Here is a 27,241-nt window from a genome sequence, read left to right on the forward strand (position 1 = left end):
GCACCGTGCCGCCCCACTGTGGCGGGCGGTAAATGTTTGATCATTTTTCCGTGGCCCGCTTGTCACACAATGGGACAAGCGGGCCACGGAAAAATTATCAAACATTTACCGGTCCACGGCGATAAAAAGGTTGAACAACACTGGTTTATGGGAAAGCGTTAATATATGGGATAGAGTGCTTCCCATTGAACATGATAGGGGTATAGCAATTTAAAAATCTAGTCCTGACTGCATATTTGATATCTGACATTTGTTTTTATTTAGTTCTGGGAGCAAGATCCTCACTCAAACAAGAGGCGCAAGTACGTCTTCCATAATTACTTGAAGGAGAATACATCACAATTGGGTAAATAAAGAAAAAAATGCTAAAGCAGTACAAGGGAAATAATATGCGAGTAAGGTAAAGACAAAAGCAGTCCCAACAGACAATATGTAAAAAGAAAAACACAGACAGAAACGAATAATCTCAGCGGCCAATAATAAACGAGACGTACGTAAAGCTACAAGTTACATACATTTAAACTGATTTAATTGACTACCCACCTCACAAGAATCTTCATGCTGCACTTAAACAGAACAGAATTAACATGAGTTTTACTACACAAGAAAGAGCTAATGTTATCCTGAAGTCAACTGCGAGGTGTGACGATTTTGGGTGAAATGCGAAGAGAACTACTGGGAGGGGCTGATTGATGCTGCGCCTTAGAGGGAGTATCCAAAAAAAGAGACAATGAGGTACACAGAGATCTATTTCTCACTCATCAATCCCCTGCTGAGTTGCTCTCACACATACTCCTGATTCATTTGAGCGGCACCGTGCCATGTCTGTCCCAGCGCCACCGACGATCATCTGCCTCCTGAGGAATGACCTTAGGTTTCACGATAACGAGGTAACGTGTGTCAATTTGTTTCTATGTGAATGTGGTCACTATAGTCGGTTTATGCTTCTGAGCTGTGAGCGTCCCAACGCGGGCAGCTGAAGGACCCTTATGCAGCCATAAACATGTATTATTAGAAAAACGCTTTTGAAAGGCACGATCAGCGGTCCACTGCAAGTCTTAAGACTCAGCCCCACACTGCTGAATATATAGTTGTAAGAGGTGCGCTTTCCTGTATTATGTTGAAATGAAATGCGATCCGCGGACACCTAGACATTTTTAATTAAGCAAATGCTAATGCCGGGGTCGCGATTACGTGTTTTATTCGCTGCGATGTGTTCTTCGCACCGTTTGAAAAGTACAGAATAATTATAAAAAATGTGAGAGTGATTTTCAGCGTGCTTTGCATTATATAACTCGCTGTTAAGGGACGGAGTTGCATAAACCTGTTATGTATCCATGTCGTGGCCCGTCACGTGCGAGGTCACAGGCGCAGCACTAGGAGGAATCAAGAATATGGATAAACGTGGCGGCCATCTTGAGATAGCAATAACAGTCCGAAGTACAAATTGTCTTCAGTTTTAAATGCACATGGGAAATTAAAGTGCTTATTTGCTTGGTAAACATTCAAAGAAATATTCACGTGTATCTAAAAAATAAATTACACTGAAAGGGAAATAGATACCGTCCCATGGTATGTGAGCTTGCGTTAAACGAATTTGTAGCAGCTTACTGTCCTAAATAAGACAAACCTTAGAGCAATGAACCTGAAAAGTGATTTATTTATATGAACGCATACATGCCAACATTTTAGAACGGGATAATTTATTTCCCCTATTGACCTCTATAGAAAGAGAGGCAATTTCAGGTGGGGACAGCCAAAGTAAAGCCATTTTAGGCTTATGAAATCGTGAGTCTCCTGCAGGAATCAACATTTTTTTTTAGCATTCGCGAACAAGATTTTTCAGTTCTACAAAGGACATGGAGGCGAAGATCGTGCAATCTCCTCTTTGCATTATTTTGATAGCAGCCATGTAAAATCAATCAAGGAAACCAGCCAGTGTGACTAAATCATTCTCCCAGTGCATTATGGGCCTATATGTTAGCCTTGGGTAAACTGAACATATTGTATCCTCCTTACTGAGCTACAGCTTTCCAAATGAAAAGAACACTTTGACAACCTTTGCCTGAGCGTGTGTCAAAATAATTTCTTCAAAACCTTCTAAAGAGGATCAAAATATCAGTTACTTCTGTATCGCACTCACCTGTGATAAGTCTATATAGAGCCATGGAAATGGCCTTATAAAATAATAGTCCAACGTTTTGATGTGTTGGTTCTCACTTGTAATTACGTTCTGTGTAAAGCTATTTGACCGACGCCCCCCAATTTAAGTCTTGTCTGCATGCTAGAAAACTGCAATATATATGAATGAATGACTAGGGCAAATGTTGGCACTAAACTGATTGAAGTCACTCTGGTCTACACAAGTCTTACCAGAAGCTGAAGCCGACAATTTGAATGGGTAGCCACATAAAAATTCTAAGGGGAATACTGATAATCTAGTATGAGGTATTTGATCAGGCTTTCCAGTCTCCTGAGACTCTTGTAAATGTGAGAACTGCCAATATAATCTGCACACTTCTACATATACGTCCTGTAAACTGTATGCATGTCTAAATCTTTTACCCCACACCATGTGCTGTAATTTTGAAATCTTTTGCCAGGAGTTGATATTTATCACCCCATAAACTCTAAACTAAGATCAATAAACCTCTGTCTGTGTTCTTGGTAGCCTTTTGTGAACCGAACAGAAGGTACTGTTGTAGGAGGCTGGCCTGGTTTGTAGTGGGTACCCTAGGTACTTACACCTTATACCTTATATATTTACCCATGGTTCTAATAATGTAGTGTATGTACATATATGTGTGTGTATTCATGTATGTGTGTGTGTATATATATATATATATATACAGGGAGTGCAGAATTATTAGGCAAGTTGTATTTTTGAGGATTAATTTTATTATTGAACAACAACCATGTTCTCAATGAACCCAAAAAACTCATTAATATCAAAGCTGAATATTTTTGGAAGTAGTTTTTAGTTTGTTTTTAGTTTTAGCTATGTTAGGGGGATATCTGTGTGTGCAGGTGACTATTACTGTGCATAATTATTAGGCAACTTAACACAAAAAAATATATACCCATTTCAATTATTTATTATTACCAGTGAAACCAATATAACATCTCAACATTCACAAATATACATTTCTGACATTCAAAAACAAAACAAAAACAAATCAGTGACCAATATAGCCACCTTTCTTTGCAAGGACACTCAAAAGCCTGCCATCCATGGATTCTGTCAGTGTTTTGATCTGTTCACCATCAACATTGCGTGCAGCAGCAACCACAGCCTCCCAGACACTGTTCAGAGAGGTGTACTGTTTTCCCTCCTTGTAAATCTCACATTTGATGATGGACCACAGGTTCTCAATGGGGTTCAGATCAGGTGAACATGGAGGCCATGTCATTAGATTTCCTTCTTTTATACCCTTTCTTGCCAGCCACGCTGTGGAGTACTTGGACGCGTGTGATGGAGCATTGTCCTGCATGAAAATCATGTTTTTCTTGAAGGATGCAGACTTCTTCCTGTACCACTGCTTGAAGAAGGTGTCTTCCAGGAACTGGCAGTAGGACTGGGAGTTGAGCTTGACTCCATCCTCAACCCGAAAAGGCCCCACAAGCTCATCTTTGATGATACCAGCCCAAACCAGTACTCCACCTCCACCTTGCTGGCGTCTGAGTCGGACTGGAGCTCTCTGCCCTTTACCAATCCAGCCACGGGCCCATCCATCTGGCCCATCAAGACTCACTCATTTCATCAGTCCATAAAACCTTAGAAAAATCAGTCTTGAGATATTTCTTGGCCCAGTCTTGACGTTTCAGCTTGTGTGTCTTGTTCAGTGGTGGTCGTCTTTCAGCCTTTCTTACCTTGGCCATGTCTCTGAGTATTGCACAACTTGTGCTTTTGGGCACTCCAGTGATGTTGCAGCTCTGAAATATGGCCAAACTGGTGGCAAGTGGCATCGTGGCAGCTGCACGCTTGACTTTTCTCAGTTCATGGGCAGGTATTTTGCGCCTTGGTTTTTCCACACGCTTCTTGTGACCCTGTTGACTATTTTGAATGAAACGCTTGATTGTTCGATGATCACGCTTCAGAAGCTTTGCAATTTTAAGAGTGCTGCATCCCTCTGCAAGATATCTCACTATTTTTGACTTTTCTGAGCCTGTCAAGTCCTTCTTTTGACCCATTTTGCCAAAGGAAAGGAAGTTGCCTAATAATTATGCACACCTGATATAGGGTGTTGATGTCATTAGACCACACCCCTTCTCATTACAGAGATGCACATCACCTAATATGCTTAATTGGTAGTAGGCTTTCGAGCCTATACAGCTTGGAGTCAGACAACATGCATGAAGAGGATGATGTGGTCAAAATACTCATTTGCCTAATAATTCTGCACTCCCTGTATATATATATGTGTATATGTTGTTTCTGTGCTTGGCATGTTCGTGGATCATTGCATGGCTCCCGGGTGGGTTGTTATACTAGATATCTATGAATTCCTGCTCTCATCTTATCACACTTATCTACCCATCATCATATGTCATGTCTCTATCAAACTATCCTCCATTCCCACTCTGACTCATCCCAAATCCCTTCTACTACTCTAATCCCCTAAATAACTCTGCCTAAAATATTCCCTCCACTTCCACATCTAACTCACCAAACCTCTCTACTACCATGACCTCCCACACAACCCTACTAAATTCTCCCTCATATATCTCACCCTGCTACTATGCTCTCCCTAACCCTTCCACATACTCTTCCCTCCTCCATCCCCCTTTACTCATCCCAAGCCTTTGGGTTGAGTAAATGAGGGATATACTCCCAATTAACACTTCTGGATTTCTTTCCTCCTCCACCCCTCCATTACTCCAGTCAATCTAACTAACAAACTCTCATATCCGCGGCTCAAATTAACTCATAATAATACTAAAACTGTACTCGTACTCATATTTCCCGATACCAATCAATCACTAATTCTTGTTGGGTTCCAGAGTAGCATGCTACTCACCGAAAAGCGCTTCAATGCCTCGTCAGGGGTAGTAAGCGCTATATAAATACTATTACAATACAATACAATACAATATGCATGTTATAAAAAAAACTACAAATCCCAAGATCCAATGCAACCATACGTCTTAACATAATGTCCAATAGCCAATCAGCAAACACTTCTATGTATAAACCAAGTGAACCATCATAACTCCGCCTCTGCTGCAAGAGAAAACGTTCTTAAATTACGGAATTTACAACGTCATTCCTGCTTTTGATCTGAAAGTAAAAGACATTAAAATCGAACAGTAATGAAAAAGTTCCTAGCTTTCGTGTAGGAAACTTTCAATTCTATTAAGGACGCGGAGGCGAATATAATGCAGTCCTTTCTTCACTTTATTACAAACAGCAAGGTCAAAGTTCAAACATGTCCAAGAACAAATACAACTTCAAATCCCATGATGTCCACAAATAACCATGACAACCCATAACCAATCCACTGTCCATAATAAGGAGTATATAAGTAGCTGACGGGCACAGTCCTTCCTCTTCTTCACTGAAAGAAGTTAAGGAACTTGGGATCTCAGTCACCTTTGGAATCACCCCCTACAAATTTAAGAAGTGATCAGAAAACAGCGAAACAGAGTCACACAAGAAACAACAATCCCACGAGAAAACAATCTCATTTTTTTAAACGGAAAGAAAATCAGTGAGATAACATAATGCATATCAAGATCAGCACCAAGTGAGTCACCAATAACAGTACATTATAATCAAACAAGCCTCAAACAGAGAGGAAAAATACCACTGACCTGTAAAAAGAGGAATCCACCCAGGAACAATAAGTAAAATAAATCATCATCGGGTGGGTAATACTGTCGCAGTAGAGGGATGGATAATCCTCGCCTCCGTGTCCTTAATAGAATTGAAAGTTTTCTTCACGAAAGCTAGGACATTTTTCATTCTATATCAGGACCGGAGGCGAGGATTATGCAATTTCAAAGCTTACTCACCACCAGAAATGCCGCTTCTTGAATCGGTTTGAAATAAAATCTCTTGAAAACTGATTCAGAGAACCAATCCGCTGCATTCATAATGTCCTCCAATCTACCACCTACCTGAATAGCTTTGGAAGCCATCGCTCCTCAAGTGGAATGAGCACCGAAACGCCTAACATCAATCCCAGCTTCAGACATGAGCCAACAAACCCACCTGGCTATAGAAGGGGAAGCCCCTGCCTTAAATGTTTTTTTGATAGTAATCACAAGTTGTCTCTCCCCTGGAGGTCTATCTTCCTCTGTGACAGCCTCATAGTTCTTTAAACATCTGACTACACACAGCTTGGGATGAGACTCAAAACTGGGATAAGAAACCAACCTGGTACTCGTTTTAGTCCTCCTTGAAATGGTAAAAGTAACCCCTTTGGGGGGTAAAAACCTGAGCTGAAACATCCAAAGTGCACACATCAGAGACTCGTTTTCAAGAAATGAGGCACATGAGCATCGCCAACTTAGCGGAAATCTGTATCCTGGACAAAAACTGATTCTCCGGCCAGGAAGAAATAAAATTAAGAACTTTATTAACATCCCATAATCCAGAGTATCTAGGTTCAGGAGGTCGAGACAAACGTACCCCTTTTAGCAATTTACCTACCCAGGGGTGTTCCCCTACCAGAAGATTATTGATCGTATTGTCCCCTGCCGAAATAGCAGAACGAAAAGAATTGATGGTACAATATGCCAAACCTGAAGTAAAAAGCTCAGCCAGAAAATTGACTACAAACTCAACTGGGGCCCCAACAGGATCCACTTCCCTCTCCAGACACCAATGAGCCCATTTGTTCCAGGCCGATCTATATAGTTTGATTGTACCTGGAGCCCACGATTGTCTGATAAGGGCAGTAGCGTCCAGTGAAAGGCAGACGTTCTCCTAACGTCCCCTGAAATCCTCCAAGCCATGAGTTTGAGGTGTCCTTGAACCACCAACGGATGGGGCCGACCCAACGGATCCCAAAGGATTCCCAAGGAACACGGAAGTCTGAGAGGAGCCATCCACAACAACTCCAGAAGAGTGGGGAACCACGCTTGAGCTCTCCAAATTGGAGAGATCAGAATCAAGGATGCCCTTTGACGCCGGACCTGCGCCACCACTCTGGGAATCAATAGAAACGGAGGAAAAGCATAACTCCGGTTCTTCAACCAATCCTGCAAGAAAGCATCCACCGATGTTACTCCCTGATCGGGCCTCCAACTGAAGTAAGTTGGGATTTGAGCATTTCACAGAGAGGTAAATAGGTCCACAGCACATGGATCCCAACGATCCATGAGAGACCGAAAGATCACTGAATCCAGTTGCCAGTCGCTAGTATCCCTGAGAAAGTGGGAATTCCAGTCTGCCACCTTGTTCTGAATTCCCGTAATATATTCCACTGTTACAGAGATCTGTCTCTGGAGGTAATAATGCCAAAAATCCTTCGCCAGAGCCACCAGGACTCTGGATCGAGTGCCCCCCAGTCTGTTTATGTACTGGATGGCCGAAATGTTGTCCATATGAAGAAGGACACAACAGGATACTTTGTCCTGAGTCAGGGACCGAATCGCAAACTAACACACTAAGAGCTCGAGACGATTGATATGAAGGTTCAACTCCTCCGAAGTCCACTGACCCCCCCATAGAAATCTGACCACACCTGGCTCCCCAACCCAGTCTGCTGGCATCTGACTGTATCATTAGGTCGGGGAGGGAGCCAAAGATGGCTTTCCCGTTCCATGCATCCATATGGCTCAACCACCACTGCATCTCCGATCGAGCTTCATAAGAAAGCTCCACCAGTGCTGAATACGTATGTCCCTTCCTGAGATGCGACGCCTTCAAACGTTGCAGGGCTCTGTAGTGCAAGGGACCCGGAAAGATCGCATGGATAGAGGATGACAGAAGACCCACAATCCTGGCAATCTGGTAGAGGGAGGTCCTGTCGCTGCGGAGCACCTTGGAAATCTCCCTCTTGATCTTGAAGATCTTGTGCTATGGGAGCTTCAGAGACACCAATGCAGTGTCCACTACGAACCCCAGGAAGGTCGTGGACTGCGATGGGAGAAAAGAGGACTTCTCCGCATTGATCACAAAACCCAGGTCCTGCAACAGAGCAATAGTCATGTTCGCGTAACGTAACAGTTGCTACCGGGACTGATCCATCAAAAGGATGTCGTCTGGATAAATAATTAGCCTGACACCCTGAGTCCTCAGAAACTCCACCACCGGTTTCAGCAACTTCGTGAAGCACCATGGTGCTGAAGAAAGGCCGAAAGGAAGACACCTGAATTCATAGATCTGGTTGTGCCACTGAAACTGCAGAAAACACAGGTGAGGAGGGTAAATCGGGACCGTAAGGTAAGCGTCCTTGAAGTCCAAGTGGACCATCCAGTCCCCTTGGCACAGAAGATCCCTGAGAAGATGGATACCCTCCATCTTGAAATGGCGATAAAACACCCATTCGTTGAAAGCCTTGTGGTTTATCACCGGACGGAAACCCTTGTCCTTCTTTTTGACAAAGAAAATGTTGCTTAAGAATCCCCTCGGATGAAGAGGCACTGGAACAATGGCCCCTTTGCAAAGAAGAAGTTGTACCTCTGCATATATTAATTGAGAATCATGAACATTGAACTGAATGGGAGGAGGTCGAACCGGCTGAACTGGGGTCCCATAGAACTCTATGTGGAAACCCGACACTGTCCCCAAGGGTCGGATCTGAGCAGGGCCAAATTCTCCAAAAAGATAGCGATTCTGCCTCCTTGCTCTTGAGGTGAAAAAAGGAGGATGCTCACCACCGCTTCCTCCCGGAGTATTGGATCCTCCTCTGTTGAAACATGAGTAACATCCTCTACCAGAACCTCTGTTGGGGAGAACGTCCCCTGTCTTCCGTCATTCCAACCGTCGTTGCGGCATCCTTGAGATCTGGTGGGGCCTGTCTGCAGGGAGCGGCCGGAGGAGCGACCCCTTCCTCGTCCGGCCTCAGAGAAAACCTTTCCCGGAAAAATCTTGTGCATCAAGGACTGCACCTTGTCCATAGCAGAAACAAATCTCCCCAACTCCTTCACAAAGGGGTCTCCAAAGAGATTGCCCTGGGCTACTGCACCTGCTTCAGATGTCGCCAATTCCCCTAATTTGGGATCAATCTTGATCAGGAGAGAGCGACACCTCTCCGTAGATATGGCACAAATGGCATTGCCCAACAAACAAACCACCCTTTGTGCCCATCCAGCAGCCAAATCCGTCTGCACTGGTTCCCCTGAGACCTTGGCCGAATCAGCCAACTCAATAATCTTGGTCAAGGGCCCCAGGACATCCAAGAGCTTGTCTTGACAAGCCCGCCAGGAACGATCGATTCCCCTTCTTGGGTTCACGCGTGTACTTTGAGAAAAAAGTACATAATTTGTAGCCACCACCTTGTCCTCAAGCACTGTCCTGGGACATTCCGCCCGGAGGCGGGCCCGAACCTCCTTTTCCAAAGGATGGCGGATCGCCTTGGCGACATAAATTGCAACTTTGGGAGTGGGGACCTATTCAGAGGACCAAGGATGGTAAATGTCCTCAGGATCAAACATATCTGAGTCCTACCAACCTTCTTCCTCTACGCTCAAGGTATTCGCTGATGGGCGCCAAGGTCTACCCATAACGCGACCCCACGTCCGATGAGCCCTCATCGCGGGGCGATCCCACAAAGGGATGCAGCGTAAGGGCAGCAGTGCTGCCATGCTCTCCAGGTACAACATCCTCCCGGCAGAGTACAGGATCAAGCATCCGCACACTCTTGCGAAAGGCTTCCCTCAATCTGGCTAAACCTTCTAGGTGCCCCATGTCACGCTTCTGGGAGGAAGAAGATGACTTAGAGGTACCTGTTGCGCCGCTGCACGCGGCATGAGCCGAACATTCGTCTCGGGCCGGGGCACTTGGTCTGAGGACGCGGCGCGTCCCCAACCTGCTCTGCACCTTACGAGGCCTCAAATTGGGCATTGGGCCTCGTTCTTTTTTAGCGCAACGCGCTCCCAGGCAGGTCTGACCTCCCCCACTCACCTGTTCTTCTTTTCTTCTCTTTTTCTTGTTGCCTTGTTGTGCCTTCCTTTATGTTTTCTTCCTTTCCCATATTTACCCCTCTCTTCCCAGCATTCCTTGTGCCCTACTCTCTATGGCTCCTAGTCTATTCTGTTCTATGTGTTTTTCCCTATCTAACATAGTGTCCTTCTACTTCCTGTTGGTCGCTTCCTGTTTGTTGGTATTTAAGGGCTGTGATTCTTTCTCTCCTTGCGCTGCAACACTGTCTGTTTGTATGGTGTCTTCGCTCCTGCTTCCTTGTATCCTGTGCTGGTTCTCGTCCGTTCCAGTGTTTTTTCCTGTATTTTTGCTCCTGTTTTTACCTATTCCTTTTGTTCCCGTTGAAAGAACCTATCTTTTTGGATGTTTTTTCCCCTTTCAGGGTTTTTTTTCCCTCTGGCACTACTTCTGAGGGACACAGCCTGCTCTTGGCGTACCCATTGCCTCCAGCACCGTGGCTACCAGAAAGAGTCGCCCCTACCTGGGCCAAGGCAGAACTTTCAGGAGCAAGATCCTCGCCTCTCGTTCTGCGGACTCCAAGGTAAAGCAGCACGTAAGTCGGGACAGATTGCAGCGCCCAATACTCCCGATGTCATCTAACACCATGGATGATACAGTGGCGGCTGCTGCAGATCCTGATCAATCTCTTCTGGCAACCATTCAGCAACAGGCTCAGGAACTGCAACAATTACGCAATGAGAATGCTGCTTTACGACAGGCTCTGGCTTTCCGCAGTGCAGATGTTCCGGCCGTCTCCACTTCTACTTCTCGTTTCTCCAGTGAACCAACTAAATTGCTAGAGTTCCTCGATGCATTAACTGTGTATTTCGCCTTCCAATCTACCCAATTCTCCCATGACAAGACAAAAGTGGGATATCTTATCAGTGCGCTATACGGTCCTGCCTGGGCAACCCCGATGGTATCATCCAATGACCCAGTATTGTCGGACTATCCCGCCTTCGTGAATCGGTTTAAACAGATGTTTAGTCGTCCAGGTTTGGAGGCCTCTGAGGAAGAAGCCTTATGTGACATCCAACAAGGCTCACTAGATGTCCTCCAATATATTACCAGCTTTCGACAGCTAGCGGCTGAGACCACCTGGGTCGAACAAACTCTGTTGACTTTATTCCGTAGAGGACTTAAAGAGGAGATTAAAGATGAGTTAGTACACTCCACCCGAGTTGAAGATCTTCGTGGTCTGATGGATCAAGCTCTTTCCATCGAATACCATCTCCAAGAGCGACGTATGGAGAAGAGAAAGAGTAGAGGATCTTCCCAGCCAAGCACTTCACGTGTCTTTTTGCATCGTCCCGAGGAACCTCGTCCTCCCGTCAGAGACACAGAAGGTGAATCTATGCAGGTGGATACCACTCAAGGCCCACTTTCCGTTAGCGAGCGGGAAGACAGACGTAAGAAAGGATTGTGCCTGTATTGTGGTGGTGCCGGCCACATGCTTCGTACCTGCCCCGTTCGTCCTCTAAGGCCATCGGGAAACCCCACTTCCCGTCCTCTGTAAGAAGGGAGGGGACGGGATCATCTGCTATACCTTCATCAGTTCATTCAAGGACAATGCCACAACTTTTTTCATGTTACCTGTGACGTTACAGTTACCGGACGGTTGTGAAGAAAGAACAATGGCCTTACTTGATTGTGTTGCTAGTGGCATATATATGGATAAGACTTGTGCCACAACTCAACAAATGCCAACACGACCCAAAGAAGTCCCGGAACAAGTTCATACAGTGGATGGATCTTTATTATCCTCTGGTCCAGTTGATACTACCACTCTGACACAAAGTTTACAATTTGGGAACCACCAAGAACACATCTCATTTGATCTAATATCATACCCCAATCATTCTATCATTTTAGGAATTCCGTGGTTCATAAGACATAACCCGTATGTAAATTGAAAAACCCTGACTATTTCCTTATCCTCACAGTTTTATCATGAGAACTGCTTTGCTTCGGACACATATTGGTCACCCAAGAGGTTGATGCCTACTGAAATTACTACCGGATGTTCCATCAATACAGTCCAAGGAGTCCCCGATCACTATCTAGAATTTCAAGATGTGTTCCAAAAACCATCCAGACCTGTGTTACTCCCTCATCGAGATTACGATTGTGCTATTCCCTTGGAACCTGGGGTGATCGTTCCCTTTGGGAGAATGTATTCACTCACGGAACCCGAAAGGGAGGTTCTCAAGGAGTATCTGCAAGAAAACTTACATAGCGGTCTTATTGTACCATCATCCTCTCCGGCAGGGGCTCCCCTCTTTTTTGTACCCAAGAAGACGAAGGATCTTCGTCCCTGCCTGGATTTTCGAGGTCTAAATAAGATAACTATAAAAGACCGTCATCCTTTGCCCCTCATCAAAGATATACTAGAGGCAGTCTGAGGGGCTCAACGATTTACCAAACTAGATCTTCATGGAGCCTACCACCTTTTGCGTATTAAAGAAGGAGACGAGTAGAAGACTGCTTTCCGGACCCCATTTGGTCATTATGAGTACAGAGTTATGCCTTTTGGTCTCACTAATGCCCCCTCAATTTTCCAGAGATTTATGCACTCTGTGTTCTCTGATCTCTTGAACCATACGGTCGTCACCTACTTAGACAATATCCTTATTTATTCTAGATGTCCTGAACTTCATTCTTCTCACGTGAAACAAGTCCTCCAAAGACCCCGGGACCATCAATTGTCCTGTAAACCAGAAAAGTGTGAGTTTGACAATACCGAAGTCAAATATTTGGGATATCACCTTAGTCCCACTGGAATAGCAATGGACCAGGAAAAGGACAAGCCATCCTAGACTGGCCTTCCCCTTCCTCTATTAAGGAAACGCAATGTTTTCTAGGACTGGCTAATTTTTATCAGCAGTTTATCTTAGACTTTGCAGAACAAACAAGCCACTTAACTCAAACATTAAAGAAGGAGAATTTAAAGAAAGGCTTTGTCTGGACAAGGGCGGCTGAAATAGCTTTTCAGAGTCTAAAAAAGGCCTTCACTCTAGCACCGATATTGAGACACCCAGATACCAACAAACAATTTATTGTTGTTACTGATGCTTCCGAAAGAGCCATCAGAGCTGCCTTACTCCAACAACAAGAAGATGACGGTCTTGAACATCCTGTTTTCTATTTATCCCATGTACTCTCTGCCTCGGAACAACATTACTCAATACTAGAAAGGGAGTTATTAGTTCTGAAAACAGCCAGCCTAGAGTGCAGACAGTTTCTTATGGGTTCCAAAGAGCCCTTCGAGGTGAGAACAGACCATCGTAATCTACAATGTTTACGTAATTTTTTATGCCAGAACAGTCGTGAGGCACGGTGGGCCTTTTTCTTCCGTCAGTATGACTTTTATGTCACCTATATTCCTGGATCCCAAAACATTCTGGCCGATGCTCTGTCTCGCCGTTATCCAGATTGTACTCCTACCCCATCACAATATCTACTTGAGCCCAGTAAAATCATCGGAGTAGCTCAATCTTTCCTGGATGAGGTACAACTGAATATTCAACCTGTCGGATCAAGAATTAAAGAAACTAAATCCCCTAATATGTGAACTGCAGGGGTATTATTATTATTATAAGAACCTGTTGTTCCTCCCTACTAATGGAGTAAGAGAAAAGGCACTACAAATGTGCCATGATTCTCCGGTTGCTGGTCATAGAGGCATCAAGGCCACACAAGAACTACTCTTGCGGTCTTTCTGGTGCCCTACCTGGAAATTGGATGTTGAACGAAACGTTCAGGCTTGTCCCATATGTGCTCAAGTAAAGATACCCCGTACCAGACATGCAGGATTACTACAACCATTACCTGTTCCACCGGCTCCCTGGCACACCATTTCTACTGATTTCATGTGTTCACTACCTCCATCAGCAGGAAACCGGGTTATCATGGTCACCATAGATTCCTTTACTAAGATGATTCACTTCACTGCCTTGAAAAAATTACCTACTTCCCAAGAACTAAGTCAGATATTTATCCATCATATTTTCCGTCTCCATGGATTTCCACACAGCATTGTATCTGACAGCGGACCTCAGTACATCTCCCGGTTTTGGAAACATTTCTGTAGGACACTGAATATCAATATAGCACTATCATCGGGTTTCCATCCTCAAACCAATGGACAGACTGAGCGTCTAAACCAAGGATTGGAGCAGTACCTTCGCTGCTTTTGTAATTCTACCCAGAGCAACTGGAACACTTACCTTCCTATCGCTGAAATCTCTTACAATAACACCGTCCATAGTGCCCCTAAGGTCACTCCTTTTTTCTGTTCTTATGGCTATCATCCTACCTCTTTTCCTACTACTCCTCAGTCTTACGGACATAATGTTGCATGGCCTGAGTGATAGCCTCTCAATCAGGCCCCAGTGTCAAATCTGATGCAGTCTTCTGCATTAAGTCCACTCATAAAACAGTCAACTTGGATTGAGGCATAGTGAAACTATATAAGCACAATCAATTAAATTCCCCAGTAACAGAACGCCCTAGGAATACATAGGGCACCTCGCTTATGATACAGGCAAGCCTGGAAGTATAGTGGTGTGAACCCTGACGAGGTATAAGCTATCCCTTATTCTGAATATAAACAATATAGAGAGAATACCAGGGGTTGCAAGTCAGAAAGAATCCCCAAGGCAAATCTGTACAGTAATAGAGACAGAATGAGAGGCTGGATGGAGCGCCAAAGTATAGGGGGGAGTTAGGGGACCTTAAGATTAAAGTCACACACCCACAGACGAAGGCTGTATTTAACGATTATTGCAGCTGTGGCCGGGAGCGAAGTGGATTAAACAAACTGTTACGGTCCACAATTGGCATCCAGTAGTGGACTGATGCGTAGTCAGTCGGCCCTGTGTTAGGGCGGGCTCACGCTGAGAGAAGATGTCAGGTGGCTCATGCTGAGTAGAGTGTGTTTCGGGTGGCGGAGGATGCGGTATAAGGGATAATCAAGGTATGGCTCTAGTCCCCGCTGCGAGCCTGGAGGAGGTGGTGTCCATAAAAGCCACAGAAGAAAGAACAGGCAGGAGCCTGGGGAAAGGCAAGGAGACATGCTGTGCACCGCTCACACCCACCACCAGAAAATCTTAAAATGGCGGTGGTGTGGTGCTTCCCAGCAGGGACAAATTTCAATACCGCCAACAAATGTCTGCATGGTGAAGACCATAAAAGAAAACTTCACCAAGTGAGAAATCTCACAATATTGCCAAATTGCAACAATGATAGATAGATAATAGATATCAAATAAGTCGAGAAATACTTAACATGGCTGCCGAGGAGCAAAGAGGCAGAGTTAGGATGGTTCACTTGGTTTAATCAAGGATGTGCTCACTGATTGGCAATTGGGCATTCTCTTATGACACACATGGTTGCATTGGATCTTGGGACCTGTACATTTTTATAACATCTCTATGTGGTTTCTTTGTTTGATTTTACATGACTGCTATTGAAATAAAACAAAGAGGAGAATGCATAATCTGAAGCCTCTGGTCCTGATAAAGAATAAGGCCTATTGGCTTGTATGGGAATATAACACGTACATGATGAACCTCACCTCAGGATAGCCTCATCCAACTGCCATCGATCAGAATGTTCCCTCCCCGATGATCTATTCAGAACATAACCATGGATTGCAAGTGGGTACATGGAAATAGAAGAGGGATAGGGTAGGTGTAGGAAAACACAAGCAATGTGTATATATTGAGATACAACACTTAACTTTGCAGAGTTTTGAAAATTATATTATTGTAACATGGTTGCTTTCTGTAGCTGGGAACTGTGATCCTGAATGGAATGGGGCAGGCCTGCGAGTGCGGTCCATGGTCCGAGAATAACATATGTAACTAGATCGTTCAGCCCTGCTAACTAGTAAGTTAAATGAAATTAACTAATTTCACTAGTTTCTCTGCTTCCCAGCACTATCTGAGGTCCATCACGCAAATCAGCCTATAGTTTCTGTGTCTGGAGAAAGTAGCTGCCTGGATAAAGAACGCTTGCCTTAAGCTCAATGGAGATGAAACCAAACCAATGATTCTTGGTAACTCCCCTCTTCCTCAATAGCCTCTAGGATGGCAAACATGTTTTGGACCCCCGCCTGCCCCCAAGCTAAACATAAAAAGTCTGGGAGTATAACTGTATAATACGCTCTCTATGGAAATCCAAGCCACCAAATTATCACCAGCTGTTTTGGAATCTTGAGAATGTTATGCAAAGTCCTGCCCCACCTCTCCAAACTGCAAAAAGGCTGGCAGTCCAAGTATTGATTCTATCTCGCTTGGACTATGGCATTTTGCTCTACCTTGTTGCTCCCAAGGAAGTTACTTGGAAACTACAGGTAGTGCAGAATGCTGTCATCTGCATGTTGTTAGCAATCCCCAGGTTTGAGTTAGTCAGGGAAGGGCTGGCAGACCTCCATTGGCTCCCAGTCATACAAAGAATTGAATTTAAAGCCCTTTGCATCACACATAGAGCCCTTCACTCACATGGGCCTCCCATCCAACGCCAGCTTGTTGATCCTTACACCCCCAAAAGGCCCTTAAGATCTACAAATGCCCACCTGCTCATGGTCCCCAGCATTAGTAGAGCTAGAAGTAGAGGTTGATCCTTTAGTTTTAATGTGGCTAAACTCTGGGACTCCCTTCCTCTCACCATTTGAGCTATGGTCAATGAGCTAAGCTTTCATAAACTCCTAAAAACCTGGTTGTTTATTAAATACATTTTCACAGGGATCCGTCTTCTCACAGTTAATTGCCCTCTTTTCATTTAGCAGCTTGGATGCCTTTGGATCGCCATGCTCTCTATAAGTTACAATAGAATAGTTTGTTTGAAATTAACTGTTCTTAATTAAAATTAAAACTTTTTTATCCTCTTTTGAAAAAAAGAAAAGAAAATCAGCTATTGGATTCTTAAGTGGAGCGTCCTCATTTAGGAGGGACAAAACATTAAATAGATATTACAAACGGAGCACCTGTGCTGTTCTAGTGGTTATGGGTAGTGTCAGCTATGCCTGACATCGCACACACTTGGAGGTTGGACTAAAGATAAATAACTAACAAGAAGCACTGTGACTCTAGATGGGGTCCATAACAAATGACTCCAGTGTCTTGCTTTGTGTTGCTCTCAGCACCAAATTCGGCCTTGCCTCCCTGGGCCCTGCATAGTGGCCACCCCCAGACATCACATTGGCGACGAGGATTAGCCCGCAGCGTGCTCCTGTCGGCCTCTGCAGCTGCCTCCCTGATCTCTAGAGCAGTCAGGTAGTCTTGCTCCAGTGCAGCTAGTGGCCCTCCGTTACTGCAGCGGACCACTCGCTCTCTCAGGACGAAGCCCTGTCTCCTGCTTTCACCGGCCTTGCCAGCTATTTTGCAGACCCACCCAAAGATGCAACAAGGAAGCACAGTAAGCTCTCCACAGCTACCCTGGTGCTCCGCCAGTGGATTCTACACCCCACTTAGCTGACCAGACTGAGTGGGAGCTCAGTGTTGTCACTCAGCAACACCAGACACTAGCCTTTCCCTGCCAGGCCTCAGTACAGGGTACGTCCCGCTCAGTGGGTGTATATCACTAGGTGCAACCTCTTTCATAGGAGAGCAGGTGTGCTCTACTCCAGCCTGTCACACTGCTCTGCTCGTTCCAGACACTGCACCCTCACTCCCAGTCCATGGGGCTATAATGTTTGAAGACCAGCACAAACCTCACCCTGCCGGCGTGGCACCAGCCGATGAGGGAGGTCCTCCCGCAGCTGCATCACATGTAGCTGGCTCACAAGTCCACTCAGTGACCAATGTTTTCCAGCCTTTCACCGAATTGGCCAACCTGATTACGGCAGCCATGAGCTGGAAGACCTTGTTAGGCAGACTTACATACTACTTCAGAGACAACCCTGAGACCGACCTAGTAGTTAAACAATCATTCCTGCTACACTATGTGGGTGAGGAAGTATTCAAACTATTTGAGAACCTCCCTAACATGATGGGTGATGAAGATGACTATAATGCAGCAGTTGCGACACTCAATGCGCATTTTGACCCACAAATCAACCTGGACTCTGAGCATTTCAAATTGCACCAAGCACAAAAGAAAAACAAGTCAATTGACGGATTCTATGCATGGGTGTGCAAAACAGCGGGCACCTACATGGATGTTGATCCCCACAAAGAGGTCAGAGCCCAGATTATCCAAGGATGCAAATCCAGTGGGCTCCGGTGACCCATCTTTGGAGAGCGTGGCATGAAACAGGAAGATATGCTGGCCTTAAGCCACACTCACAAATTGTCACATAGCAGAGCGGAACCTATGGAGGTGGCCTTAGCATAAATCAGCATGACATTGCCTGCCATACATGAGGTGAAAATCAAAACGGAGACCGTAGACCCATGCAAAAGGCACGTCCCTGTGGACACTCTGAGAAAACAGCCTCCAATGTGTCAGTCTGTGACTATTGTGTCATTATTCACACCCTCCAGCCCAATGTCAAGCTCAAGGAAAAACATGCAGAAAGTGTGGGAAGCACAACCAATTTGCACAGTTCTGCCACAGCAGTGCTAGAGGGCGACAGGGAACTGCTCAAACACCTGCCCCAACCCCGTCCGAACAGTCCGAGCAGACACCTCTGACAAGCCCCGAAAGCCTTCAAGCCACATTGGCTTATATGGCATAGTTGATGACAGCGATGAAGACATATTTTTCCTCTACTACACTGGTCATTAGACCCAACTAAATCAGCCTCACCGACAGTGCAAAATACAACTCAATGGACAACCCATCACTGTTCTCATTGATACAGTCACCTCAGTAGGTGTCCCATGTGATGACATGGGACACCTACAGCAATCTGACAGAAAAGCCACCTGTAAATGCCACCAATACCAGGATCTTCGTCTACAGGAGCACTACCCCCCTTCCCAGGAAGGAACCTTTACCACCACAATCTGCCACAAGATTCACCAAACACATGGCAAGTTCTATATCACCATAAAGGGAGGGTAAACACTAATCAGTTGCAGGACAGTTGAAATTCTGGGACGGGTGTAGTTTGCCATGCAAGAACTCGGTCACCAGCTCCATCACATTCTTAATGAGTTCTAAACATGTTTTTATTGGAATGGAATGTCTGAAAGACTGTATTGTTACCCTACATATCGATAATGCCATCAAACCAGTCACGCTGCAGCACCACCGCATCCCTTTTTACCTCCACCCTTACATGGAGGATAAATTTGCATGACTCAAACAACTTGGAGTTATAGAAAATGTCACAGGCCCTATGCTGTGGGTCTCCCTGATGGTGATTGCTGCCCAGCAGCCAGGAGCAGTGAGAATCTGCATTGATATGAGGCTTCCCAAACGAGCAATCAGGCAGGAATTCTACAACACCAACGATGGATGACATCATAGCCAATCCTTCAGGAGCCAAATGGTTTAAAAAAATCAACCTCAACTCAAGCTATCATCACACTCGACCTGAAGAGCAGGTATATCACAACAACCTCTACATATCTAGGCCTGCGCTGCTACTCTATGCTGAATTTTGGCATTTCTTCAGTCGCAGAAGTTTTCCAAAATCACTGTAGGAGAGACTGTCTGGCCTCCAAGGGGCGATTATCAGCAGCAATGACATCCTCATCTATTCCAGATCTAAAGACAAGCACTATGCACATATCTGTGTGGCTCTACAGAGAATATCAGACTGCTGCCTGATGCTAAACCAGGCAAAGTGCTCATTCTTTGGACAAAAGGTTGAATTCTTCGGCTTCATGCTCTCGGGTGACAAAATCAGCGTTGACCCAAAAAGTTTGACAACATCAGGAATGCCCAACCCCTGACATTAAACTCCGAAGTCTTCTAGGTATGGTGAACTTTTGTGGTAGATTCATTCCTAACCTCACTACCATCATGGACCCTTTGAGAGCACTCACAAAAACCATACAAAGCGGGAGTGGGGCATGATCCAACAACAAGCATTTCAAAAGATCAAGGATGCCTTGCTCCATGAAGTAACCGTGGCCTACTTTGACCCTGCCCATGAATCTGAGCTCATCGTTGATGCCGACCCTGTGGGGTTAAAATGGTTTTAGTGCAGCAAAAACCTTCATAGCAGTGGGCGCCCATCACCTTTTGAAAGCCGTGCCTTGTTGGATGTGGTGGCACTCTATGTCTAAATTGAGCTGGAAGCACTCGCCATTAAATGGGGCTGCACTGATTTCAATCTGTATCTGATAGGCCACAGGTTCAGAGTCATCACAGACCACAAGCCGTTAGTGAGCGTCTTCCAAGGCACCTCCAGTCCCCCACCGACCCGCATGGAAAAGTGGCATGCCTCCAAGCCCTTTCACTGGACAAACTAGCACATGCCTTGTGACAGGATCCTTGTTTTGAACAAACCAGAGAAGCCATTAAGACTGGCCAGTGGGTGACGTTCCTTGCACATTGCAGGAAGCTAGACCACGTCTTGAGAAGTGCACTGGAGCAAATCTGGAAAAGTTGCACTGAAGTCAGCTCAACCAGCGAGTAGTTAGTCCTGAGAGGCCCTTAGATTATAGTATCCAGAGCGCTGCAAGATGTGGTCCTGAAAGGGCACCACGGAGTAGCTGCAAGATGTGGTTGTGAAAGTGCACTAAGGAGTAGCAAAGAAAGTGGTTTGCAGAAAGCTGTGGTTCCTAGGAATTGCTTCCAAAGTGAACCACTACATATCATGTCAAATAAATAGTGAGCCAGACAGACCTACCCCAGTTATCACTGAGGAGCTAAGCACAGCTCTGTGGAAACAAGTGAGCATTGACTTTGGGAGTTTTCCTGATGGATAGTTGGCCTTTGTCCTCATTGACTTCTCTTTGAAATTCCTGATTGCAGAGCTTGTCCGAAGCACAGCATTTGAACATGTGAAACCCATATTAGAAAAACATTTGCAGTGTTTGGCCTGCCAGTGGCAGTGAGGCCAGTCAGTGGGCCCCCTTTCCAAGGGCACTTGTTCCAAACATATCTTGACAGCCTAAAAATCCAGCACAAGCACATCACCCTTCATTGTCCTGACGCCAATCGGGTCGTTGAAAAATTTATGAAAGCTGACAAAAGTCCTCCGGTTTAGAGTAGACCAACAAGATGATCCTGAATAGGCCCTGCACTACGTCCTGAGGGCATGCCGAATTACCACCATTGTGTGATGCGATGTTCCCCTGCGTCATTGATGTTCAGGATTGGAGTCCGAGACATATTGCCCACAACTTCTAAGTGGCGACCACCCCAGTTTCAGGCTAAAGACTGCCAATAGAGGAGAAGAAACCACAATAACCTGGGGGCTGTGGACCGAAGAGCCCGAGAAAACAATCTCAACAGAGGCGATCATGTGTTCCTCATAGACCAGAACCCAACATGGAAATATCGGATCCCCTACGAGAGAGGGACGTGGATTGTGGCCAACTGCAAAGGCACTATGATCACCGCCACGCAATGAGAACAGACACACACAACATCTCCATCCCATGGCAAACTGTGCTAGAAGTGACCACCCAAGACAAGAACACTGGGATGATGCCGAGCTGATTACTCCAGACCAATTTGAAGAGAACTCTGAACATGTTCTGCCAACTCAGAGTGATACCCCCGATACTCAAAGCCAACTCTACAATTTCCCTTTTCATGCCACAGAGAGCCAGGGGCAGCGCCATCCAAGGTACCATCTGCGGCCGCATCCCCAGCCTTCGACCTGGCTCTAAGTCTTTCTCAGAGGTGACCCAGCGGTTTGGAATGTGACATGCCTGGCGAGAACTCTGTGGTTCACAATAACTAAGGCAGGGAGGGATGTGCTCTTGTAGTGGTTATAAGCTAGAGTCAGCTGTGCCTGATGTAGCATGCACCTGGAGGTCGGTGCGACCTATAGTATAAATAAAGGGACTCACCGTTGCTTGAGGTGGGATCCATAATTTACCGTATCCAGCTCCAGTCTTGCTGTGTGTTGTTATCAGTACCCGAATTGGCCTTGCCTCCCTGTAGCCCTGCATAGCCGCCACCACCACCACACATCGCAGCACCGTCCCTGATGAAATGTTGCGCTTTCGCTGATTACAGTTAATTAAATTTCAATTGTGCCCAGTTTGTGACCTCTGAAGAGAAATGCACACTCCAGTTATTTTATGACATTCATAGAATTAAATGATTGTTATGGAGGGAGAATGAGCAAAGTATAACTTTCTTTAATTTTAGATGTTTTTGATCACTACACTGTGTCATTTATATATGTGACACCCACTAGCTGTCAACAGACAGGAAGTTTGACTTTAGTTTCACGTTAATGTAGATACTATTGTGTTGTGTACGCTTGGTTCCCAGTCTGCAGATTTAAACACAGACTGAGCGGGTTCACCTCTGAGATTTCCGCCATTGCCAAGCAGGCAGCGAGGCACGCCAACAATGACCACTGCTTTAGTGCTGGCTTTATTGTCACTCTCATTTGCATGCTTCTTAGGCAACGGCTTGATTCCTCCCCATAGCCCCGTTACTATCCTGATAATTGGATGACTAGTATTCTTCCGCTGCTTGTATTCTAACAGTTACATTTTTTTTATTTTTCTTTCAGCATTCAGTGAGAGTGCATTCTCTCTCTCTCTCTTTTTCGGGCCGCACCACAGTGCTTTTGCGCAACTCGTATTCTAAAATTTAGTGATCCAAATGGATTCCACCATCTAGGATCAGTAAATAAATTGAAAAATACGGTGCCTCTGTCACTTCCACATGCATTTGCCTAGGGAATGCAGCAGCCGTGTGATTGCATTTGTTTTCTTTTTCTTCTTTTTCTATTTTCTTGTCAATGCCAATTTTCAGTAAGCACTGACAAAGCCCATGAGTCAAATAAGGAAGGCCTATGCCTTTCACAGTACTCTAAAAAGAATAAATATCTATCACCATTAACTTCAGATGATTTGGTATCAATTCTGGTCTCTTGTGAGACTTCGTCTGGGATATGTTCAAACCTGATTCCAGCAGGCTCATGAGGGCAATTTATCTGTCACATGGGACTCACTGGGCATCTGGCCAGCACCTCATGATTTTGTGCAGCTGAACAAATGCAGATTCTCAATAATGAGCGACAGCCAAAGTTTTAAAAATGCAGACCTGATTTTATGTGAGCCTACCAACCGGTTAGGCTAGTGTCAAAGCTGTCATCCATCTATGCACAAACACCAGCTTTGTATTCATGGGAAGGACAACTCTGTAGCACAGTCTTCCCTCCCGTTCCAAGTTACTTATTTAAGATGTTCATCCAGCCTATGTTGTTCAGGAACTGCAAACCCATTAGGAATGCACTGAACCTGCAAAGTTTGTTTTCGTTTTGTTCTTCAGTTTTCAAGAGCAGCGCTGCTGTTGCTGTCCATCCAGCCAAGAGTATGTGTTCCTTAGTAAACTCTGTGTCTTGCTGGTTTACTGCTCCACGTTAAGGGAGGGAAAGTGTTTTACAAACTGAGTTCTTATCACACACAGCTGACAATTGGCCTGGTGACATTTGGAGTATCTGGAAAACTAAGAATACATGTGTTTGAACTGGTGCTCATTCAGAGGTAAGTGTGTGAATTTGCTGTTGACACTCAGAATTTAACAAACTAGAGTGAAATAGAAAATAGCAATAAACACTGAAAGAGATGCCAGCTGGCTTATTGTAGGACACCTTCACTTGTTGCCTTTACATGAGCTGGAGTCCATTTTATTCTTACATCCACGCCTGGTTAATTAAAACCTTTAATGACTCCTAAGCAGCCTAACTGTCGCGCCGCACCGCGCGGCGCGAGCCGAGAGCTCGACTTCTGCCGGGCCTTTCGGCTCGGGCCGCGCACCGCGTTATTAAGACGCGGCGCGCCCCCAGCCTCTCCTGCGCGTTTCGAGGCCCCAGATTTGCTTGGGGCCTCGTTCTTCCTTCTGCCTTTCACTGTCCCAGGGGTCTCTGAACCCTCTTACCTGTTTTTCTTCGTTTCTTTGTCCTTTCTTCTTTTTTGCAGTCTGTTGTGTGCCTTTCTTTATGTTTTTTCCTCCTTCCCAGATTCCTGTGCTTTCCCAGCATTCCTTGTTCCCTATTCTCTATGGTTCCTCTACTATTCTGTTCTATGTATTGTTTACCTATCTAAGATGGTGTCCTTTTACTTCCTGTGGGTCACTTCCTGTTTTTTGGTATATAAGGGCTGTGTTTTTCCTCTTTCTTTGCGCTGCAACACTTTCTGCTCAGTTAGTGTCTTCGCTCCTGATTTCCTTGCCTTTTGGTTTTGGATTCAGCATTCTGTGTTTTCTGATTTTTGCTCCTTTTGGATTCCTGTTTGTTTGTTCTTGTTTTTCTCCAGGAGTCTTCCTGTTTGGAGGTTTTTTCCCCTTTTTAAGGTTTTTTTTTCCCTCTGGCGCTACTTTCTGAAAGGCACGGTCTGTTCTTGGTGTCTCCATTGCCTACAGCACCGTGGCTACCAGAAAGAGTCGCCCCTTTTTGGGACAAAGCCGAACATTGAAGATTCACGCCACCAGATCTGCAAATTCCAGGCGCAAGCAGCACGTGAGTCGTGACAGATTGCAGCGCCCAACCATTCCGACGTCCTCAAACACCATGGATAATACAGTGGCGGCTGCTGCAGATCCGGAGCAATCTCTGTTGACCACGATTCAGCAACAAGCCCAGGAATTGCAACAACTACGTAATGAAAATGCTGCGTTACGACAGGCTTTGGCCCTCCGCACCAGTGATGTTCCGACAATCTCCGCTTCTACCCCTTGTTTCTCTGGTGAACCAACCAAGCTTCGCGAGTTCTTGGATGCTTTAACGGTGTATTTCGCCTTCCGACCTACTCAATTCTCCCACGACAGGACCAAGGTGGGTTATCTTATCAGTGCCTTATCCGGTCCAGCCTTGGCCTGGGCAACCCCGATGGTGTCCTCCAACGACCCTGTATTGTCAGACTATTCCGCCTTTGTGAGTCGCTTCAAACAGATGTTTAGCCGTCCTGGATTGGAAGCCTCCGCTGAAGAAGCCTTGTGCGACATCCAACAAGGCTCCCAAGACGTCCTGCAATATATAACTCGTTTTCGTCAGCTGGCGGCAGAGACCACTTGGGTGGAACGTACTCTGGTAACATTATTTCGTAGAGGACTCAAAGAAGAAATAAAGGATGAACTAGTGCATTCTACCAGAGCGGAAGATCTTCGTGGCCTGATGGATCAAGCACTGTCCATCGAATATCGTCTTCAGGAACGGAGATCGGAAAAGAAAAGGAGTAGAGGGTTTGCCCAGCCAAGTAGCTCACGTGCATACCTGCAGCGTTCCGAGGAACCTCGCACTCCTGCTAGAGACATCGAAGGGGAACCCATGCAGGTGGATACTACCCGAGGTCCGCTCTCTGCTAGTGAACGAGAAGACAGACGCAAGAGAGGGTTGTGCCTGTATTGTGGTTCTGCTGGTCACATGCTCCGTACCTGTCCAGTACGTCCGTCCAGGCCTTCGGGAAACGTCACCTCCCGTCCTCTGTAGGAAGGGAGGGGACGGGATCTACAGCTATACCTTCCATCAGCTCCTTTAATGACAACACAACTGCCTTGTTCATCTTTCCTGTCTTGTTACAACTTCCTGACGGTCGTCAAGAAAAGACTATGGCATTACTAGATTGTGGTGCTAGTGGTATATACATGGACAAGACGTGGGCTGCTGCTAACCTAGTTCCTACTCAAGCAAAAGAAGTACCCGAACAGGTACACACTGTAGATGGATCTTTGATATCCTCTGGTCCTGTAGACACCACTACCCTGATGTTAAGTCTACAGGTGGGAAACCATCAAGAACACATCTCCTTCGATCTTATTATGTCCCCTAACCATACCATCATTCTTGGAATTCCGTGGTTCATCAGACATAACCCATATATAAATTGGGTTACCCGGACAGTCTCTTTGTCTTCGCAATTTTGTCATGAGAACTGTTTTACTTCCGACAAGTATTGGTCTCCGAAAAGATCCTTAGCTACTGAAGGTGCCACTGGTATGTCCATTAATACGGTCCAAGGGGTCCCAAACCACTATTTGGAGTTTCAGGATGTTTTCCAAAAACCGTCAAAACCTGTGCTACCTCCACATCGAGAATATGATTGTGCAATTCCATTGGAACCCGGCAAAATTGTTCCTTTTGGGAGGATGTACTCCCTCACGGAACCCGAAAAGGAAGTTCTAAAGGAGTATCTGGACGAAAATATACAGAGTGGTCTTATTGTTCCATCGTCGTCTCCGGCTGGGGCCCCTCTCTTTTTTGTGCCCAAGAAGACTAAGGATCTTCGTCCGTGCCTGGATTTTCGAGGTCTGAATAAAATTACCATTAAAGATCGTTATCCTTTGCCTCTCATCAGGGACATACTGGAAGCAATCAGAGGGGCCCAACGTTTTACTAAATTGGATTTACGAGGAGCCTACCACCTTTTACGCATAAGAGAAGGCGACGAATGGAAGACAGCCTTCAGGACCCCATTTGGCCATTTTGAATATAGGGTTATGCCGTTTGGTCTTACTAACGCCCCCGCAATCTTCCAGAGATTTATGGACTCAGTGTTTTCAGACCTACTGAATCAGACAGTCGTGATCTACCTAGATGATATTCTTATTTATTCTAGAAATCCTGAACTCCATACTTCCCATGTGAAACAAGTTCTTCAAAGACTTCGTGATCATCAACTATTTTGCAAACCAGAGAAATGTGAGTTCGACATGACGGAAGTCAAATATCTGGGCTATCATTTAAGTCCCACCGGCATAGCTATGGATCAAGAAAAGGTACAAGCTATCCTAGAGTGGCCTTCTCCTTCTACCATAAAAGAAACACAATGTTTCCTAGGTTTAGCAAACTTCTATCGACAATTCATTCTAGACTTTGCCAGTCAGACTAGCCACATAACTCACACCTTAAAGAAGGACAATTTAAAGAAGGGGTTTGTCTGGACTGAGGCTGCTGAAGCAGCCTTTCAAAGCTTAAAGAGAGCCTTCACCCAAGCCCCCATCTTAAGACATCCAGATACCACCAAACAATTTATAGTAGTAACTGATGCTTCTGAGAGAGCCATCGGAGCTGTCTTACTCCAACGACAAGAGGATGATGGCCTTGAACATCCTGTTTTCTATTTG

The 27,241-nt window shown here is 45.4% G+C and overlaps 1 protein-coding gene across 1 annotated transcript in view; it reads left to right on the top strand.

Annotated features, from left to right (window-relative positions):
- The first annotated feature begins 677 nt into the window (after positions 1-677).
- LOC138261745 (cryptochrome DASH-like) overlaps positions 678-27,241 on the top strand; it is a 218,871-nt gene continuing 192,307 nt past the window's right edge. Inside the window, exon 1 of the mRNA XM_069211065.1 lies at positions 678-890. Within this exon, the coding sequence (XP_069067166.1) occupies positions 822-890 (69 nt within the window). The 5' untranslated portion in view covers positions 678-821. The remainder of the gene's footprint in view (positions 891-27,241) is intronic.

The sequence above is a fragment of the Pleurodeles waltl genome, chromosome 10, assembly GCF_031143425.1.
Source record: "Pleurodeles waltl isolate 20211129_DDA chromosome 10, aPleWal1.hap1.20221129, whole genome shotgun sequence".
Classification (NCBI taxonomy): Eukaryota; Metazoa; Chordata; class Amphibia; order Caudata; family Salamandridae; genus Pleurodeles; species Pleurodeles waltl.